This window comes from Cyphomyrmex costatus, unplaced genomic scaffold, assembly GCF_001594065.2.
Source record: "Cyphomyrmex costatus isolate MS0001 unplaced genomic scaffold, Ccosl1.0 scaffold13, whole genome shotgun sequence".
NCBI lineage: Eukaryota > Metazoa > Arthropoda > Insecta > Hymenoptera > Formicidae > Cyphomyrmex > Cyphomyrmex costatus.
The window spans coordinates 79,426-102,187 of NW_017275282.1; the positions used below are offsets into that span (position 1 = coordinate 79,426).

General features: G+C 34.1%; 1 protein-coding gene across 1 annotated transcript in view; it reads right to left on the reverse strand.

The window, feature by feature from the left end:
• Positions 1 to 463: 463 nt before the first annotated feature.
• The window catches only part of Fife (regulating synaptic membrane exocytosis protein fife), an 82,734-nt gene continuing 60,435 nt past the window's right edge, over positions 464 to 22,762 (reverse strand). Inside the window, exons 9-17 of the mRNA XM_018550812.1 lie at positions 13,858 to 14,036; positions 13,308 to 13,523; positions 12,380 to 12,708; positions 10,522 to 10,707; positions 8,135 to 8,149; positions 2,317 to 2,425; positions 1,996 to 2,078; positions 1,409 to 1,516; positions 464 to 774 (exon numbers count right to left, since the gene is read on the reverse strand). Coding sequence (XP_018406314.1) covers positions 464 to 774; positions 1,409 to 1,516; positions 1,996 to 2,078; positions 2,317 to 2,425; positions 8,135 to 8,149; positions 10,522 to 10,707; positions 12,380 to 12,708; positions 13,308 to 13,523; positions 13,858 to 14,036 — 1,536 coding nt within the window. The remainder of the gene's footprint in view (positions 775 to 1,408; positions 1,517 to 1,995; positions 2,079 to 2,316; positions 2,426 to 8,134; positions 8,150 to 10,521; positions 10,708 to 12,379; positions 12,709 to 13,307; positions 13,524 to 13,857; positions 14,037 to 22,762) is intronic.

Consider the following 22,762-nt stretch of genomic DNA (forward strand, 5'->3'; position numbering starts at 1 on the left):
CGACCGATCAAAAAATGTTTCGAAACATTTGTAACATCTGGTGGACCATATAGTCAAATTTAATATTCGTGTATAATATAATTCTAATCGATTGAATAAAATAAAAATACTTTTCTATTTGAACACATTTGCACGCTATTGAAAATATAAGTAAACTAAAAAGTTATAACTAAAAAGTCGCAGAAACACAGGAGGATTAAAACTTCGTCGTCGCGAACTTCATTTACCTTCTGGTACAACGTGAGCATCGTTGCTACACTTAAGGACTTGTAATAATATAGAATACTGTTATCTCACGTAGATCGAGACTGCGTTGAATTCGATCCAGCCAACATTGCCACGTAATCAGCCACGATTTCCATCAAGAGATGATCTTGACGACGGGCTCGTCTTCGTCCTTGAGCAAAAGGCTCAATCTGAGGTCGAGCTCGCCAGCCTCGAGGGCCCATTTTTCCCTTAACCATCATGGTGAATCCGCGTTGTGCGTGCCGAGGGTGTGGATCGGGAAGAGCGGATACCAATCGAAGATGAATTCCTTCGGTGGCAGCAGATCGAGATCCACTTCGGCGCCGCCCAGCCCCTGGTTGCTCTCGAAGGCTTGCTTCTTCTCCCACAGCATTACCAGCAAGTGTCTGCCCTGCAGAGTGTCGCAGCGTCCGTATTTCAGCGTCTGCCGATACTGCGGAGTCTTCGAGTGTCGCACCACGCGGGTCTTGCGCTTCTGCAGCCACTTGTCGCCGTCTCGTTCTCGTAAGTACGTCTTCACGTAAGTGTCTGTGGATAAAGATAAAAATTTTGCCGTCGATACTTGGGAACATGGTCTTAAAATCAAACAGCGTATCTATAAGTAGAAAGAATTTTTTTCTTTTTTGTTTTAAAATAAATGTGTGTAGATCAAAGAAATATTTTATTTTGATAATACACAAAAATAGAAATAATTAAAGATTACTAAAGAAAAGAAGTAAATATGTTATTTATTATCGTGCTGTTAAATTAAATTTTATTAAACCTTTTTTGCTAACTAAAATTAAAATATTTAAACAACTAAACTAATAGTTCTTAGTTATTTAAATTAAAATATTTCTACAGAATTTATAAAAACGTTAGTTTTACTGCAGCTTCGACCTTAGCAAGTTAGTAGATGTAGGTCGTTGCGATTAACTGGCGCGCTGAACACTGGACCGGAAATTTGTTTCTAAACGCTAAAGTAATGCATGAATAATCAAGACCGAACACCCGCACGCTGTAAGAGTAACGACTACGGAATTAACGCTCGCGCGAGGATATAGATAGCCTGGAGGACCTCAAAGGTAACTTGTGAGAATTTTATAGCAACTACAAACAGGAACGATAACTCGAATAGGAGAATTAACAGCAACAAAGAGAGGAAGTATACTCCTCAAATTACCTGGCTCCTCTTTCTCCTCGGGACAAATATCCCTCGCACAGATAACTTCGACCTCGAGAGTTCCCTTGCACAGATAGAAACCCAGCTGTACTTCGCCGTTCTGTGCGCCTACAATGTTTATATTCACAATTAAATGGATGCGAAAGGGAAATTGTAATAAGAAGGATTCTCTTCTCTAATAAAGTAAAGATTGATAAGTATTCGAGATTTAATGAATCCAAAGTAAATACCTGTTCAATTTTTATTAAATGTATGCATAATTTTGGAAAGAAATACGTATATATTTAAAATTATTAAAAATATAGTGAGACAATAATTAAAAATAATATAGAAATTAAATAGGTTACGAGTCTAATACTAAGCTAGGATGTGAGATGCTATTTAATATAAACAAAATGTAAATTACAAAATTTACAAACGTTTCTACCTTTATCAGGTTATCAGTGTGTATATATTTAATTTAGAATGTTTTTCGAGTCACTCAAAAAAAAATATGTACGACAAAATTAAAATAAAATATAGAATTTGTGAGGATAAATAATTTACTTTCGAGGGATGTATATATGAGATTGAAATAAATATTTTACCACTGTTTATTTTAAATCCTTTCGGCAGCAACTGTCCGCGACCCAGTTTCAAATCGACGCCATTTTCATTTCTCGCCGACTGACTGTAATAACAAAAGTTATGCCCCATACAAATTCAATTATGTTTAACTTAATGAATATCAATGTAGAATGATTTAGAGTTTCCATTCGTTCTTTTATCGTTGCATATATCGAAACTAAAATATCAACGATGTGATGGTATAAAACATAATTGATGAATCGATAATAAATACATCGAAAATGTGAATAGAATAGAGTGATTGATCCATTTTAACTTGTCACGAAAGATGGATCGCGTACCTCCATTTCTCGTCTTCGTCAGATTCGCTATTTCGATCGTAAAATCTCTCAGGAATCTCCATAACGCTGTCTTTGCGCTCACCCCGCCCTACAAGTTGAAAAATATCTTCTCACGTTATTGATCACATTAGACTGACTGCAAACTGTATGGCATTGCATGAGCAAACAGACGTATATTTTGTCAAGATACTATTTATTCATTGAATAACAGTACTCGTTTAAAAAAATCCCTATATGTATTACAATTGACATTTTTAGATTTAAATAATGTATTACATATTTTTCCATACAGATTGCAGTTAAGTTATGATTGAATGAAACAATTTACACCTGCCAATCAGAAGAGTCAATACTACGGGCTTATCAAGTACAATTCAGTTTGCGACAAATCTTTTAAGGAAGCTTTCTACTAAAAATACGACAACTGCAAAGCGTCTTCGGCCGTGTGAATTTTAATATGATTCTAATAATCTACATTATATTTTTGACAAATATGTTTTAATTTTTTAAAATATTTATTAAAATTTTTCTCATACAGTACAAAAGCTTGCAACAACATTGCAGCAATATTGCAATAATCCAACAATAGTACAGTAACATTGCAAACATTACAGCAATGTTGTTGCAAATTTTTGTACTGTATGAGTTGCTTCGAGCATCCTATGATTATATAAATCGTCTTATTTAAGTGATTATTTTAAATAAGCAATTGATATGTTATACTAGGTATTTTTTTTATTATAAATTGATCGTATATAATATGATGAAAAGTAATAAAAAGATTATACTTGTGTTTAGATTATTTTTATAACAAAAAATAAATAAAAGTATGATATATATTATATATAATATATATATATTATACATGCTTTATATTATACTAATGTCACGTTTTACTTTTCTAATCATCTTTATTATTTACATTTCTGATAGTTTTTCTTACATACAAGAATATGCAGTAAGAATTTCTATGCAAACAATTCAATCAATGCCAACGGAACTGCTAACCGAATCGTGAAATTCAACGACCGAAGCTTCCTGAATTAGGTAGGTGTATGTAATAAATTCCAAACGCGTTCGCTACATAGAAGTAAGATACAAACTTCAGCTCCAAAGTACCAACGATAGCAGGGAGTTTCAACTCTACGAAGAGGGAAGTTCAGTCTCGATAGCTGTAATAAGATAATTAGAAGCTCGAAGAGCTAATGTATAGTTCTTCCTTGTTCTATTGTTATTTTCTTCTAAAGTTCTCATTATTCTTATACATTTACACTTCCTTATTATTTGTTACCATTCTAATTCATTCTTCTGATAAATATCTTTTTGATAAAATTACAAATTTATGGATAACCTAGTTATTGAACGAACAGATTTGTGTTTAAAATTATATTTTTAGCCGATTTTTTTTTCAATTTTTCCGATGTAAGAAAAAGTAACATTTTTTACTAATTGCTCACATAAATATTATTTCTAATTGTTATAAAAGAAAGTCAAAAATTTTTATCAAAGAATTTAAAAAAAAACTTTTATTTAAGTATCATTTGTACATTAATATTATGATTTCATATAAATATCGCTAAAATATTTTGTATCCATATAGGTAATGCTCCTTATACTACACAACATATTATATATTTTTAGGTATCATGAAAGTAGAACATCTTAAATATACATATATGCATAGATAAGAATAGTAAATAAAATAATTAAAAAGAGAAAGTAAAAAAGACAATTTCAGAATCAGTAGTCATAGTATAAAAATAGAATCAGTGAAAAGATGTCGTATAGTCAGTACAGAGACAGTTCGTTAGATAAGTCATTCATATTAATAAAAATGCTATTTGTCAGATGTTCGTGTCAATATAGTGCTAAAGACATGCGACAATACGACGGTAGCATTCAAATTCTCTTACCTAAGATCATGATTGTAGGTAGCAACAGTGGTAGCAGTAAGTGGCTAACGTTCAAATTATCTATAAATACTAATAGTGTGCTCAAGCAAATATTCTAAAGCGCAACTTGTTCTAATTGCAAGAAAATTTAGGAGAGAGAAGCAAAAAGGAATTCGTCAAGGTTTGTAGTGAGGAACGGGATGTGGATATTTTGTTTGTTACTCACCTGTTTGCAGATGATTCGAAAAATTGCTCTATTTCCGCAATATATTATTAAATAAATAAATAAATAAATAAATAATGTTTGCGTGTGAACAAACATGTATAAATGCATGTGTGTTCAGGTGCTCCTCTACCAATTGTAAATTTATTTATCTGTTTATCTGTTGTGATAGTTATGTGTGAAGTTGTTAATATTAAAATAACTGCAAGGTTGATATGCACGTGTACTTGTAAAGTATTAGAACTCAATAATATTATAAATGTATTTCTAAAGTATTAGAAATCAATAATTGCTAATTAAACAGAATTTGCTGTGTAAGACATCTTGATACTTAACAAAGTCGAAAATGGTGTGAAATAATAAAAATAATTTAAAAAAAAACATTATATATATTATATTTAGGTAGTTGTCTCTTGATAAAAATTACGAAAGATATAATCTTCAAAAAAAAAAGAGAAGAAGGGATAAAAAAAGTGATTAAAAGATGATAAGGAATTAATGCTTTTGTGAAATGATTATAAGATTAACTATAAGATTAATAAATGAGAGCAGAAGATAAAATGGAGTACGATTAACGCAAGCTGGAAATTAATAGTATACCCGAGAAATTGCAGAATTAACAATAGTATTAATCTCGTTTTAAAAAATTGTATCACGATTGGGAGGGAGTTACGAATTACGCGTGCAAACAGAAAAGAACATATTTGACGAGTAAAGTTTACCGAGACGTGTTATCTTTTCCTTGTCTGATGATAAATGACGTAGTGTGCGTCTTTGAAAAATATAATGTAGCGTGTATCGGGGGAAGACAAATTAATGGTACGTGCGCGCAAAGAGAGAGAGAGAGAGAGAGAAAAAAATAGAAGTGCAAAAATAAAGAAGCAAAACGCGAGAGATATTAGAACGGTATTCTCTATCAATAATATGTTTAATGATATGTGTAGTAATGATAGTTCTTAAATTCTTGATAGAGAAAATTAAAAGATTGTATAGAAAAAAATATATTCAGAACAGTATAGTAGCGTATAGTAACAGACAGATAAATTGTTATTTATATACGTATAATGAGTACAAAAGTATTTGTCATATAAATTTTGCTTAGAAATTTTTTCTGTTATAATAGTGATTATCTAAATATTTATAAAGAAGTTATAGAAAAAGTAAAACACTGTGAAATAAAATATTCATTATACACAGTAAAAAAATATTTTATATATTTGTTAGAAACGGTCTATTCAAGCCTTTGTTAAAATTTTGCGTTGAATTTTTAATATTTGAGTGTCAATTTAATACAATTGTGATTATGTTATTTGAATATTTTGTTTTAAATTAATATTCAACATTTCTTAACATTATAGTGTTAAAACAATACAATTTATTCAGATATAATATAAAAATACAGTTCTTTAAATTATAAATTTTAAGATAAATGTATATAAATTAAATGTATTAATTTAACATATTATAAATGTTAATTTTAATGAAAAAATATGATTGCTTACAAATTCTATCAGTAGCACGTTTTTTTATGTTGCATAATTTTTTTATATAATATTTATATCACTTTCTAATATTCATCATATATTAAAACTAACACAAAAGTTTTAGTGGACATGTAAAATGTGTTAAATTTAATATTCAAGAGGTACACAAATTGTTGTTTTCCAACTGTGTGTATCTTTGAATAAAGAGCGTGATATCATTAATGTTTTGCCATACAATTATTTATTCTTGTTATTAAAATTACGTAAAAGATATCATTATGAAAACAAATTCAAAATATCGTTAAATATTTATCCGAGAATTAATCAGACTTGTGGGATTTTTAAATCGAAATGCTATTTCTACTCTGTTTCTACTTTCTATTTCGTCTATTTTGAACGTTCAAACTAATGGATATTCTAATATCAACAGTTTTGCTATATCTATATCGTTAAATCTATTCCGTTCTTATATACTCTCTTCATTGCAGAACAAATACTACGATACCGTTTGTTAAAAGGGGCGAATTAAAGGGACTAAAATTCGAAGCGAGACTCTGCTTAAAGTACAGATAAACAGAGAGTGATAGAGAAAAAGAGCGATAGTAGACAGTGAGCGATAGAGAAAGAGTGTGTCTTACCGAAAGCCCATAACGTTGGTTGACAGTGCCTTGCGATTATTTATCGAGGTGGTATGGAGTGCGGCAATGGGAAGGAGGCCGAGTTACCGGTCCTCGGAGACACAGGCTCGCACTGCCACACAGTAACTGTTGGGACTACGCACTCTGTTGTCGTTGTTGGTGGTCGATGGTGGTCGATTGGTTGGTTGATTGGTTGGTTGGTTGATTGGTTGGTTAGTTGATTGGTTGGTTGGTTGGTTGGTTGGTTGGTTGATTGGTTGGTCGTGCGTGCGTGGCCCACGATTTGTCGTCGATAATCGGGGTTGTGACGATGGCCGATGGCGTTTCGACCGAGCGAACCGAGTGTTTCGCGATTCGTGTCGAGTACGAAGAGCATTCAGAGTTTCGGCATTGGCGGACGGTGCCGACCGAGAAAGGATATCAAGATAATCAACAATACAGTGAAGCGTCTAGTTCAAAGTGCACGTTGCGCTCGAGGCCGGGCACATACGTGAACGAAGATGCACACAGATGTCAACAGGAAGACGGTGGGCGAGAAATTGATTAGGTGATTGCGATTCTTTTGGTGACGCGCTTAATGATCGCTTCGAATATTCAACGCAGCGACTGTCAATAGAGGTGGATGCCGTATAGTTCGACAGGTTTCGACTGTAGTCTTGAGTCAAAGCGAGGAAACTGAGTAGGCGGGAATAATTGTGAGGAGCACTTTGACCGGTTGCATTAAAATTCATTATTTTCATACGTGCTCCAAAAACATCAGCCAGCTTTTTTTCTCATGCACAATCACAGTCTACTTCCTCGCAAATCTACTGCCTTCTTTCATCAGCAGATAATAATGACGTAATTTAATGCCGGACCCATTAATTCTACATCGCGGAAAAACGTTATCAACTTTATCAATTCTGTTAATGTCCAATTTAAAAGTAAATATTCTTTATATATAAAAAAAAAATTAATACATACTTTAGCGGAACGGAATGTACTGTCAGGTGGCCAACTCTTTTAGAAGAGGTTTAAAAAAAAAATTAATATTCATTATCGTAATTAGATCATAAATATTTTAATAGATAAATATTTTTTAATAATTGTTAATAAAATACCTAAACAATATCATATTATATGTGTAACTAATAATGCTTAATAATAAAGACTTATGAGATTATAAGAAAAGTTACATCAAGTTACGAGATCATATTTTATTTTTAAAAATTGTACTTTTCTCTCTCTACTAAATGTATTTTACAAATGATATTTATAGATTTTTAAATAAAAAAAAATCATGAAATTCTTTACACTTTAATTAACAATTATGTTCCCTACTTATTATTTTTCCTTATTGTTTCACACTTATAATTTTCACATTTAAAAGCAGGGCTGTTCATAATCATGTCTTTAACTTGGGATATTTGGCTCGTAAAGTGGGACAAAGAGTTAAAATTTCGGAATGTCTCTTTAAATTTTGGACGATTGGTCACCTTAATATTCAGTAGAATATCGCAATGATTATGGAAATTAGATTACATTCATTACGCTAATATACAAAAAGCACCAATTATAACATTGCCATTGAATATTTACTACTTCGATCATCATTTTCTTGAATGCTATATAAACAATTTTCATGACTATTAAAAAATGTAAAGCTATTAAGAAGATAAATCATTAATTAACATGTTATCATCGCGCAATCGATTTGGTACGTTTAACACTTGCCAGAAGCCGCCAGCTAAAGCGACCATTAAGCCTGAAAGACGAAGAAACGATAATCTTGCTGACAGAACGATGACAGCAACGCATCGCTTATGGCACGCTTGGTGTCAATGCGGCAAACAATACTCGTAGGAGTGAATAAGAGGCTAGACAGCATAAGAACAGACAGAGATAGAAAGAAAGAGAGCAACAGAGAGCGGAAGGTCACGGCGCGTAAAGTCACACACGTGCGTGCAACGGCACAGAAGCACAACAGCGAATTATATATCATTCGCTATTGTGGGTACATTGACGACGGCGGTGGCGGCGATGATATTGTTTCTCGCTTCGGTAAAGCCTGAGGCACAATGGGAGCAGGGATTCGAATCATTACTGTGAGGCTGTGAGACGATACGAGAGCAATCAGCAACAGGCAACAGCGGCGCGCAACAGCGATCGCAAATACAAATGAGCAGAGGTCGTGTGTTATCTTTTGCTGGTTTTGATGGAGTACATCGACCTCTTCGTGGAAACGCAAGCAGAGCGAGAGACAGACACAAAGAGCGAAATGAACATGGTGGTTTTATACTCGGTAGAACCACATTAATTCGAGCATTTCCGTCGACCGGGACGATGACTCCTCGAGACGAAAAAGCGGAGGATGATTGACGAGCGAAGCTTGAAATTTCGCAGATCCAAGCGGAAATGTGTTGCACGATGGATTTGTTTAAGCTGCACGATGGACTCACGGCTGTGTGATCGAGACGCTTTCTGCTTTTGATTCTTGCTCATTTCCATTCCGACGTCGACGAATCAATTCCGCGCAGCTCGATGATTCTGTGTGACATCTTTTGATGAAAAGCTCTTTCGATGGAGATTTTCAGTCAAATCCAGGAACGAAGTAAACGCCGAATCGAACATCGAGCGTATGAACGATGAGATAAGCAACGAGGCACAATTGAGAATGTTAAACGAAAGGCGAGTGTCAAAGGCGGTCATCGTCATGGTCGACTTTAGACACGAAAATCTATAATAAAAGTCGATCGTATCCCGAAGTCTCATCTAAATCCTTTCCAGGTCGGGCTATTCCCGCTTTGATCTGTCCGATTTAGATTTCATAAATACGGACAAAAATGGTTTTTGACAAACGAAAAATTTCTCTGCATATCAAGATCGTTCACTCGGTCAAACCGCGCGGGATCGATACGTGATAGTGCGAGACAGATAAATAATAATTGCATCGACATCCGAATATAAAAATGTTGAAAAATTAGAAAGAAGAGTTTCTATAATTCTACAAAACAGTCATACGATATGGCTAAACATAAATATAGATGAGGGTCACATTGAATATGATTCGGAATGCGAGTATCGAATAAAATTTTATGAAAAAAAAACTGCAGATTGATATTATAATTTAAAAAAAAATATTTTATAAGAATTTAAAAAATTACTCTTTATAGCATTAAAAATATAGGAAATAATTATTGTGAACTGAACGAGATAATTATTGTGAGTGTTCCGCTTTTTTCGTGTCACAAATACTATGAATAGTATAAATGCAAGAGTAAAAATAATATTTCCAGAAGTTTATCAAAAGGTTTTTACTTCAAAAGGTTTATCAAGTTATTGTGCCGATTAATAAGACTTAAATTTAAATAGAATCTTTTCTCATAAAATGTAAAAAAATATGATATTTTTATTTTAATTAATACTTCTAATATTTAACAAAAATTTCTAAAATCTTTTTACAAATGTCTTGCTTTACAATTAATATGGAGATAAATATTTTGTAGAAATTGCAGAGTGTGATGAGTAAGTATGTGAAATTTGATTTTCTAAAAATTGTAGATAAAATGTAGGGAAGAAAACCAACATTGATAGAGAAAAAGAGACAGGCAGATGATTCGTGTAATGCACACATTTAACGAATATGATCAGACAATCACAGAGACAGTGCACGAACACCCAGACACAATGTACACGCACGCTCGCACACTTACATACATCAGGATGCACGACTATGATATGACGTTTATTAATGAGTCTCGTAATTTAACCAGACGGTGACGGTGATGGTTATCACCGAGATGTTAAACAGTAACGGTGACAAAATAGAGAAAGACAGAAAAAGAGAAAAAGTGTATCATAAAATGCAGTAAAAATGGTTGTGGGGGTGAAACGAATGGAAAGGTACAAAAGGCAAACAAACAGACGGACGACGGACGAACGAACGAGCGAAATGATGGCCAAAAAGCAAGGAAAACGTTTATACTCACGGCTGCCGCGTCTTTTGTCACCGGAGAGGCTCATGGTCCTATTGAGTTCACCCTTAGTCGCCTTCAACGCCCGCAGACCTTCCAGGATCTCCTCAGGATCCCTCATCGGTCTGGTGAACGAACTTCGCCGCCGATCGCGATTATAGTTCACTACAGCAGGCATATCGGCTTCACCCATGCTTCCACCTGGGATAAATTTAAGTAGTAGAAATTATAAAAATCATACACATTATTATTATTCTGCTTTGCGAAACGAAATTTAATTTTAACGTAGACATATCACTCTAAAAGTTTGCAACTGCTGATAATTATTAAATAGATTGTAAATTGTTATATATCTTATATTTATGGTATCAATATTTACGATCTTCTCTCTCTCTCTTTCTCTCTCATTAAAAGAATATGCTTGTATCATCCTCTATGATGGCCTTTTATTTTTTATGTAAATGCTCCTTTGATGCTTGCTATTTTTTACTGCGCGATGCATCGATTTTTGTTGTTTACAACGTTTACATGGACATCTTCTAGCTGAAGTGACGTAATCGAATAGCGATAATCGAGGAAGCTGTTACTTAAGCGTGCCAAGTGCTTCCAAGCAGCACTCGATGCTACCCAACAATAGCATCACAGATAGTCCCACTTCCTCGTTATTATCTTTGAAAAAGAAGAGAAGAGTGAATTTACTTGTGAAGATGACCAGCTTGCAACGAAAAGCGGAACACGGTTTACTGGGTCGAGTATCCGAATAGTATTGAAAATTCTGACAAGAAATTCTCTCAGAACGTATAGAATTCCGAAATTCTAACATATTTTCTTTCTTTTATGTAGTGAGTAGTCGAACTGCAAACACCTAAGAGAAAAGTTAAATAAAATCGACAAATATTTATCAATTATATAATAGAAGTTAATTTAAAAAAGATAATTAACACATTCGTATATTACTAATATAAATTGTAATTTTAAACAAAAAGTAAAATTTTTGCCATTTGGAGTTTTTGTTTTACTCGCCGTTACACGGAGCAACCGAATTGGATCTTTTTTGTTCAAAATTATTGCTTATTGATTATATATTGATATTACAGTCCATAAAAATTAAACATTATACTTTAAAGCTAATATACCGTAAATACACACTTTTATAATTGATAAATAATTGTCAGCTTTATTTAACTTTTTTCGTATTCACAATTTCTTTACTCTTTTTCCCATCAAAAACATGTAACTATATTTATTTTAAACATATGCATTTTATGATCGTGTATTATAGTATGGCAGTAAATGTATATCATACTACTACTGAATATGAGAAGTCAATATGCTGCAATAATATCATTCGCGTTTGCTTCGTGTTCGCAATTCCCCACTCTCCCTTACTGACTGCGTCATTTAGTAAATGCGTTCGAAATCGTTTGTAACGTCAATTTATAGAGATACATCAAAAACACTACATCAAAGAATTTACTGCCAGACATAATTTCTATCAGTAATTTACATTTCAGATTTATAGCCGAAAATATTTATTCCCTTATATCTTTCCTCTATTATATCTTTTGAGTTTGATAATAACTATATATATATTAACAATTATTAGTTAATGTAAAATTTAAAATTAAAATTTTCTCAAGTTTTTCTTGATGAAGAAGTTTAATATGAACTTAATATTATTTCTTCACAATTAAAATTCTATCATTCTGACTACTATAATATTAAATACTCCCGCAATTAAGCCTCGAATTAATTTCTCTCAGTCAAGATCGAAATTACCCGAGGGAGATCCTTTTAATAACGTAACGTTATATTCTTAACAATTTCATCGAACGAGAAATTGAAGCGTGCCGAATCTTTTTGTGACACTCACGTTTACTATCGGTGCCACCCTGACTTTGGAAGCTGCTTCTGCGGCTACCCGGCAGGGATCTGCTGTAATCCCGGTTGAGCTCGTAGGGCTCAACCTCGAGTTGCTCGGACTGGCTGGAACCGCGTCTGGAATTGGCGTGCCAAGCATGGTCTGGATGCAGGAAGCAGAACTCCGGGCTACCGCTATCACTCTGCGTATCATCACTGTAACTCCGATCCCGCAGCTCCTTCCTAAACAGTCTCTGGGCGACGTCCATAGATACCGAGCCGCGTGGAGAGCAATACGGCGATTTGCCCGTTCGAAGTCCACGTGTATCTTCCAATCGATACCTAACATTTTATAGCGATACTTCGACATATAATATGAACGTTAACGAATACACATGAGTGGTAATGAAACGTTAATTTTCTACGTTAATTATTGTTAATCGTCAATTTGATTAGCATTTCGAACAGAACACAAATTATTATTACCTATAGACGTCAAAACGCAGACATAAAAATGGAAATACAAAATTTATCAAAAAGTTATTTTTTAATCAGTAACGATTCATTTCATAACGTTATTTTTTGACAATTTCGTGACTTGTTCTGCTTGGAATTAATACAACTCGAGACGTCAATTAGTTTACATTTTGACTCTACATATATTTATTATTTGTAAAAAAATTAACATATTTTGCACATTAATATTTAATAGATTTATAATGCAATTAATATAATAACTAAGAGTTACTTCCTTAAAATACTTAATCTTATTAAATTTTATTCAATTTATGAAAAATTTCAAATATTATATAATAGCAATTATAGGAATTAAATGGCAAAAATCCGTAGATTGTTTTATTGTGAATATTAAATACCACGAGCTAAATTATGACTACTGTAGTTACTTAAATCCATTGATCTCCTTTGAAAAACGCACTTACCAAACCGCTCTATCATTTTCAAGCGCTCGCTGAACATCGACAGTGCACTCGCCAAGAAACACATTATCGCTATCGGGACAGTAATCCCAGAGAGTCACCTCGATCGCACGTTCCATCAGACTCTCGCCATCAACTCCGGTAAAGAACAATGTAGCGTTCCAGATAGGTTTTTGGGTCGGCTCAGCTACAATAGTTTTCAGTGGAGTTGCTTCGCCGCTGTGAAGGTCGCAAGTGATTAATCAATCATTCATTTTAAGCATCGAAGCATAGAATAAACAAAAGATAAATGAAAAGAAAAGTAATTAATCTGGTAAAGTTCTTGGAAAAGCAATTACGTATTAAATACATTAATCGCGCTTCCGTAGACCTTCTCTTAAATATTAATTAATCTGCCATGTCCTAATTTCATATAATCTTTTTTTTTTAATATTAATAATCTATAATTTTTCTTTTGTTTTGAATTGGAAATTTGATTTAAAAAATCGATTTCGCGAAAGACTATTCTCGGATACATTCGATCCAAGAATTTATGAGATGTCCATGAACTTACGATGGAGGAGCAAGGGTAAGCTTAGCGAAAGCCTCCGGTAAGATGCCGAATCCAGTGTCTTCTCGAGCACATAAGTCGTCGGCCATAAAAACCGAAACAATCAATTCTTTGCGTTCCGCCTCGTACGAAACCTGGATTTGTATTCGACCGCTCACCTGCCTCTCCTTCGCTATTTGTTCCTAAAAGATAGGAAGCCAGTTTTAAAGTTCCTAACGTATCTTAATCCGAAAAGTTTCTGAACCTGCGAGTGGTAACGAATGTTCATTGTTTCTTACAATTTAAATGTAATTTCTAAAATGTAAAATATTGTATAATAAAATAGAATATTGACAGCGGAGGGTTATTGGAAGCAACTTTTTTATGAATTCATAATAAGCGTTGAAATTGAAAAAACTCACTGACCATTTTGTAGCAGTAATACTGATAAAACTCGTGAAAAAGTATCTAGTTAAAGGTATCTAACCTCTCCGCAAGAACACATTGAAGGATTTTTTAACGGAACTTCGTGCTCCACTCGCGGTTGTTGAGGAGTCCGAAGCAGAGTTAATTTTGCATGCAGAAGCGGTTTCGCGGAGTTTTGTTGAAAAGATAAAACGAAGAAGAAAAATGTGAGCAAACTAAGAGCAGTCCTCGAGGTTTAATTTTATTCGTGTCAAGACCCATTCTATGTTGCAGACCATACATATAGCAACTATGGGTGTGTAATCGTGTATGTACAGAGGTGTAATCCCTAAATAGAAAGTACCGATGCTGATCTACTTTGCTTTCATTTGATTTTTACTTAACTCTTTCAAACTAGTTATTCGGATCAATAATGTTTTCCAATTAATCTGACTTTTAATTGATAATTCAAGTTTTTTAATTAAGACTAAAAAATCTGATATTATGAATAATATACAGATTCTCAATTTTTTACAGAATTTATGGATTTTTAAAAACATAATTATATAATTTTATATCTCACAAAATTATTAAAAAGTTTCTAGACGTAAAATTACGAAAATTCTTATATTAAACAATTTTACATCGGGAATTTTAAGATATTTGAAAATTTATAGTTTCTTATAACTTTAAAACTTTTTAGACATCTTCAGAAGAAAAAAAAATTGAAAAACTGAAAATGTTCAATTTTTATACCTACGGATCTTCGGACTTTCGTATTATTTAATATACATATAGTCCGTATTTCATACAAAATTACTAATCTTAAAATAATATTGAAATAACAAATTAAACAACCTAATAATATTACAATATGTACATAAATACAATTTATTTCTATTGTTTATTCATACGAGTAACGATAAATTGTCTGAAAGAGCTAATAGAAAAATAGCATAACTCTACTTATTTATTAAAACATAAATAATTATTTGATATTTTTTCATCTTTTCGAAAGCATCGAGAAGACACATCCACTGGATTATAACCCTGTACGTGCAAAACAGTCAAGAAAAACGTTCGTTTAAAAATACATAGATTTCGTTAATTTTCGTCCATCTCTTTTTTTCATCACGATCGACGTTTTATATATTTTCCTTTCGATCTTCTTCGCCTCTCCTTGTATTTCCTTCCAATGTTTCCATGACATCGCTTCGCACATCTTCTCTGCATTCCAGCTTCGCATGCCTTTCCGCGTGTCCAAGCCTTTTATTTTCACGAAAAAAACGTAAATCGTCCATCACTCTTTCTCTTTTTACGTACGGTTTTCCCGAACTGTAAGCTGTTCCCTACGTATTTACATATTTACATATGTATTTACTGAAAAGGTTTTTTTCTACGCAAGCAAATAAGTGTGTACCGTCGCGATGCACTTCTTCGGCTGCAATAAGAGTCATAAACGTATAAAAATAATATATCTATCTATTGTGCATAATTTACTATGATTTAGTGTTTTAACAATTGAAAGAGACTTTCCATTCGTTTGCGCATTTTTTCAAAAATATACTTGTTGAAGAAAGTTGATCGATCATATATTATATATTACTGTTCTATCCAAATAAAAGGTCAAACCAATCGGTATTATAATTCTAATATTATGTAACTAATGTTTCACTGAAATATGATATGAACTTGTGATATAAATACGAACCTAATATTCTAATTTCAAAACTGAAATTTGATGCAGTGTGATAATTTTACGGCTAAACTTTTGAATGACATGCTAATTTCACAATTATTATATATTTTAGGTGACACATGTAATTATTTACGAGAACTAGTTAAAAGATAGAGTATTAATTTTTTAAATCATTTATAGTAAATTATTCACAGTAAATTAAGAAATAAAGTTTTAAAAACTACGGCTGTAACTAAAAAGTACTACAGGCGAGTAGAGTTCAAAATTATAGGAAAATCTAATGTAAATAATATTATTAAATTTGTCAATATTATATATCTACGTATATAAAATTTTTAAGTTTTGTTAAACGTGTATAATCATCGTAATATACTTTTTTAACTATATATCATTTAAAATGAAAAATAGAAAATACAATATGAAAAGATAATTAATGATCAGAAAACGAATGAGATTATCCTTGAAGATTATTTTTACGAAGAATCTCTGTTAACAGGTGCGGTCTCAGTAATGGAAATAGGAAAGTTATCGCGAATAAAAGAGCGGGCGAGAAAATCTTTTTATCCCGATTTAAAGTAGGAAGTGAAAAATGAATTTTAATGAAGATGACAATGAGATTCCGGGAAGAAATCACAGCGAAAAAATCTAACCCCCAACTTCGCTATCGTTTCTCATTATCTTTTCATATAATTTTATATGTTAAAATAAGATTATCGCGTGCAAGAGTTTTGTCGCTTGGTAAGCATTGTTGAAATTAATGAAAATTATAAATCAAATATTTAAACAACACTATATCCTCTTGGAAGTGTAATCTGTTTTTGTAACGTTTGTACGAGTTACGTGAATTGTTTATAAAATGTTTTTTAAATGATGTACATTGATTGTAAATTCAGACAAAATTGAACGATTAATTATTACTAATATTATTAATTATTTACGACACACACTTTGTTTTCAACGTTCATCAAGCGTTTTTCATGCGTACCGATGTGTACCGTTTCGTTCTGCAATTATACATGTAGAAATTCTTTTGAAGCCGAAGAAGAGCCGTTGCGACAAGCGTTGATGTACAATGTCAATCTACGGTTGTTTCCAAAGCGCGCGTTTCCCCGGTATATATAACAATCGACCAACATATTGTGATGCATTTCGCAACATCACTCCCTCTCCCCGAGAAAATTCATTCGATGTATCCGATGGAAGTTCGCCCATTAAATCTGCAATCTGCGCTTCTGCACATACTTCCTGTGCCACGTAACGTATTATACAATATGTATATACCAGGGAAAAGCGTGAATGTGACAACAACCAAACGCCCGCGTTTTCCATCCGAGCGATCCGCGCGCTTGTTCGTCGTTACCGTTAAAGATTATCGGCTTCGTCACGTCGTCGAACATTGGATAAAAACGCTCGCATTCAAGCACCCCGTGAAGGTAAAAAAAAGTCGAACGAACGGAGCCGTTGAATACTCGTTTATTTACCGCGTGGCTCGCCGAGCGCGTTGCATATCGATGGGAACATTGAATTGTCGATCACCCTGCCGTTGATTGCATATAGCTGCAGCATCACAATTGCGAGCGCGCCACTAGTGATATCTCTCGCAAAGATGACAATGCGCTCGGACGTTTGGCATTTGTGCATCACTCAGGACGAGTTTGGTGTTCGTGTGTCTGCGCTCGCAACCAAAATTAAAGATAGCTGACAGATACAGGGAGGAAAGAAAAGAGAGAGAGAGAGCCATACGTGTGTGTGTGTGTGTGTGTGAGTGTGTACGTGGAGAGCGAGAAGAGTTGGTAATACGATCTAGAAACTGAAAGATCACTCAGCTAAACACAATGAGACAGCCACAGACGTACGGAGAGAACTGCGGGAGAGAGAAAGAAAGAGAAAGGGGGGGGGGGTAAAAAAACGAGCCGCCAAGGAAGAAAAAAACGCTAGCGTACAACTAGAATTCGTGCCAGTTGGGAGAGAGTAGCGTGGAGGGCCAATATATGCTAAACTTGCTCAATATGGACAACTTACATTTTGTCTTTTTCATTTCTCTTTCGTCTCAGCGGATCTATTGCTTTTTGTTTTTTGTTTTGTTTTTTTTTTGGTTTTCTGATCATTATGGATCTTTATGTACAGGGAGACACACAGTTGCGTATATGCATGTATATATATATACATATATATATGTATAATATAAAGAAACGTAGATGACATCGAGTATGTACATTCGTATGGGTGGAGAAGTATTCACTTAAGTAACGTAGAGCAAAGAGATTGAGCAGAGTGTATAGAGATCCAGAGAGGAGTCTCGCGTAAGTCCATCGTACATCGGGACGAGAAGAATAAGAGTCAAGAGGCAAAGATGAGGTAGGGCTGGCGAGGGGAGTAAACGGGAGGAGGGGGAGGGGGGGGGAGTATGAGACATCGACTGAGAGCGAGGTTTTACGTGAAAGAGAAGGAGCTGTGCAAAAGTGTGATAAGGAGAGAGAAACGGTTAGAGAGTGAGACGAAGATGGATATACATTTATACATATATATGATCTTTCTCTGGCAGGGTAAATTACGTAAAGAAAGATCGAGTGCCACACAGCCTCCGTGTATGCATATATATATATATATAGTCGAGCTTCTCCGCGAAGAATCTCCTTTAGCATTTCCGCCGTTACTCCTTTTCATTCGGCTTTGAGACTCGCTCGTTCACAAACGAGGAGAGGACCGAGCCTCTCGTCGCGGCGGGCGGCGAGTCCAGGCTTTAAAATATTACACCGAGAGAATCTGGAACAGTGTCCAGCAGCTTTGCCGGGAGAAATTAAAGAGCGTATCGCATATATATATGTGTGTGTGTATATACGTATATTTATTAGTGATTTATAGAGAGAAATGATAACGTAATTTTCTATATAAACCTCTTTGAAATATTATTGTAAATGCGGCTTGTATTATACTTGTAAACTAGCTCCGAAATGAATAGGAAAATGTGAGATAAATAAGCGATAAAACGTTACATTTAATATCAGCGTTTCATATAATATGTACACGTATTCGATAAGATGCTTCGAGCTTGAAAGTATTCAAGCTCTGAACAAGTCGATTGTAAATATTCCACTGAGTGAGAACAAAATCGTTCTAATTAGCGTACAAAAAACGTTTTCAAGTTTACGATATTTAATTGTACATGACGTGTTTAATACAAATAAGTATTCGCTCGACACTATTCCATTCCTTTCAAGTTGTCGAAGGTAAAAGTCGCCGGTACGGAGTCAAAGTGAGAAATTCGACATTCGAGTGCTATCGCGACGGATCGCTTCCAGGCGATTTTATTCCGCGCGATGACCATAGCAATGAAGCAAAGAAAGGAGAACAGCAACGACACAACTCGCCCCAACTGACACTTTCGGTTTTTTTGCGCCGCGCGTTTTTCTCGAATCTTGGTCTTGTTTTGCACGTTGCGCGCGTTTATTGTACTGCACACGTCTTTCTCGCCACTCTGACGTGAAGCGAAAAGTGAAAAGCGTGACATTCGTTCTCTCTCACGAAAGCGACGGGCACGCTCGCGCTGTCATTCTTTTCTTTCTTTTTTTTTTTTTTTTCTTCCTTTCCATTTGCGCCACCGCATACGTCACTAGAGGATCCCAGAGGATGTTCGCGAACATCGCTATCATCCAATTTTATGGAGAGAGTTTTAAATACTCTGTAAAGAGACTCAAAGACAGCACCGATGCTTTTACGCGATTTCCAAGCGCGAATAAGCTCTCCTGATTTCGAATTTACTTCGCTTCATTAGAAATGTAAATTAAAAACGATGAATATATATTTTAAATACGTAAATATATATCTTTCAGAAAGTTACGATTAGCTTCAAGTCTATTTACAAAATATATAACGTACAAAATCGATGAGTGTGTTGTAATCGTAGAGCTCGCGCTGAAAAGTCGATAGATCCCGTACTTATTATAGCTCTAAGAATACTAAATGTTATTAATAGTTATATATAAAATTTATGCGATTACCTATTATATTTTTCACACAGAGACATCGTATACTAATTTTATTAAATCGCTTAATTAAACAACAGATTGCAGAGATTATTCTGCCACGATTAAGTTAGTTTCTTGATCTCCCTATACGTTAACAAAGTTTCTCTGAACTCGTGTCATTACTCGCTAAAGGCATTTAGAATCGACGCTGCAACATCGGAGACGAAGATGTATCGGTCTTTGCACACGCGCGAGCTCTAAGAAAAGTAATGGATACACGTGTTAGAGGCACCGTCCATATATTCGTCTTGTTGCTCTCGCGAATTCCGACGAGACGTACAGGGCGCGAACAGGGAGAAAACTTTCGGTGTACAATACGTGGATTTGTGTTTCTTATACGGCACTCACGTCAAACTGTTCCGATTATCAATGAACTCTGTGAATTCCGGAAACCGCGATATTCAGATATTTTACGCAGTTTTCCTATCCAGGTATAAATCTTCTCTTTTGTTTCTGCATTTTATAAAATGTACACTGTAAGAGATTTTTGGTTAAAAATGAACGAATCGGAATTTTCTGGTTAAACTTATGAGAATTCTAGTTGAGATATGACTAAAATTCTATAGTTGATACGATATTTCTGATAAAGTCTACTAGAATTCTTATTTTTTCTAGAATAATGTTATTAATCAGAATTTTAGTTATTTCAACTATAATTCCAGTAGATTTAACCAGAAAGTTCTGATTTATCCATTTTCTACCCTAGAATTACTATTTAATTCAACTAGACCATTTGTCTCGGTGAACATAGTAAAGATTAGACGTAAAAGAAATAAAGTATGAGAGCAGGAAAGAGAAAGGAAGAGGAGAAAATTTAGTGCAACTTCCGAAGACATTTTAAGATATTAAAATTTCACACGAAGGACAGCAGGAGTATTATTCTTCCTACAACACGTATTGAATAAAGCAGTTATCTATGTAAAATTCGTCATTTTTCAAATAAAATATAAGAAGGAAACCGTAAATTTTTTTGTATGAGACAATTTCGAATGTGATTTTTGGAAGTAATTTCCGAAGATATTTTTAGAATTTATACAAACAAAAGTATTACTCTTTCTACAAAACGTATTGAGAAACACAATCATCTGCGTGAAATTCGTCATTTTTCAATCAAAATATATTTTAAAAATCATTGATGACAAATAACATTTATTCGTACGGAGAAAATTTAAATATGATTGTTAAAAGTAATATCTAAAAGCATATTTTTTTAAAATCACAAGATCGAGTATCACTCTTCCTACAAAACGTATTGAGAAACATAGTTATCTGAAATTTATTATTTTTCAACGAAAATATGTTAAAGAAATTGTTGGTAATAAATAAAATTTCTTTGCTTAGAAAGAATTTCGATATGATTTCAAAAGCAGTTTCCGGAGGCATTTTTAGAATGCTGCATATATAATACAACAGACAATAACAAGAGAATAACCTACGTGACACCTGCGTGAAGTTCGTCACTTTTTCACATAATTTTCGTGTAAACGCGCCAAACCAGACAATTAAATGACCAACATTTCGTATTACAATATCATTTCGACGTATGTCACATTATTACCGCCCACGAACGTTCAAATTCAACATTGACCTTTTATATTATCTAATCTAATCGTTTCCGATGCCATCAATTAACATGATCTTTTAACATCTTACCGTTGTGCTTTCCCGCGCACCGTGAATGACGCGCCGAGTTGAAACGACGATCGTGCGGTCATTGGTCAAGTTTGAACTGCTTGAAGTTCGGTAGATCAGTTCACGTAGCGCCGGCGAGTCGACGAGTCACGGTCGGTCGGCAATGCACGTTTCCGCGTTTCTTTTCGCCGGATTTCGGCCGATTTCGCACGCGGACGAGTCTCGTAAGTATCAAATGCGTTGTTGTCGTGAATAATTGCTTAATCCATATATCCCTTCGGACAATGCGATCGCGACCGAGCGCGTCTCTCAGCCCTTACGGAAATTTAATACTGAAAGGTAGAGTGATTAATTACTCATTTTCAATATCAAAAGCACTATTGTTCGGAATATGTATTATGGAATTGTTCGAAATGGATTCCGATCGGAACAATTCCGTATATAATACCGGCTAGCTACAGTTTCGGTATTAGCGATAAATAATTTCCAGCCTTAAATTGTCCAGTAATTTTAGTACAAACGCTCGGATTATTCGTGTTCTGCATATTTCTTTTTTTTCTTTTTTCGGAAAAATCATGCATTCTTTCATCTAAATTTTTTTTTTAATAGATGCACAATTTTATAATATTTTCTAAAGATTCTTAGGTAATCGTATAGTATATTTAGAACGCCTTTCTCTGTTTAAATTTCGATGAAATCAGAATAAACGATTCATGATACACTTTCTAAAAATTATCTGTAATATTATTTTATAAAAAAAATATTAAAGTATTCGTAAAAAAAATTACAAATCAAGTTAAATTAAGTCGCTTAACAATTCTTGTATATTTATTGAAGTGATAATAATTAATCTGAAACACGAACGACCCATCGTGTGTAGAGAAGGATCGGAAATTCATTAAGTGTATTAAATTTCTGCAGGTGGACCGATCTTCGTTCGTTGGAGACGAATCCAAGTTTTCGACGCGAACATTCGCCCGTATTTTACCGGCGTGCTCCGGTATGTTCGTTCGAAAACACAACGGAGGTATCTCTATTCAACGTTACGCGTCGACGAGAATTCTCGGAAGAATCTAATTGCGAGTATTGTCCATCGAGGGATTAATCAAGATCGTGAGATCTCGCTCGCCTGCGAGAGGGTTGCGGGCGTATCGTACTCCCCCCC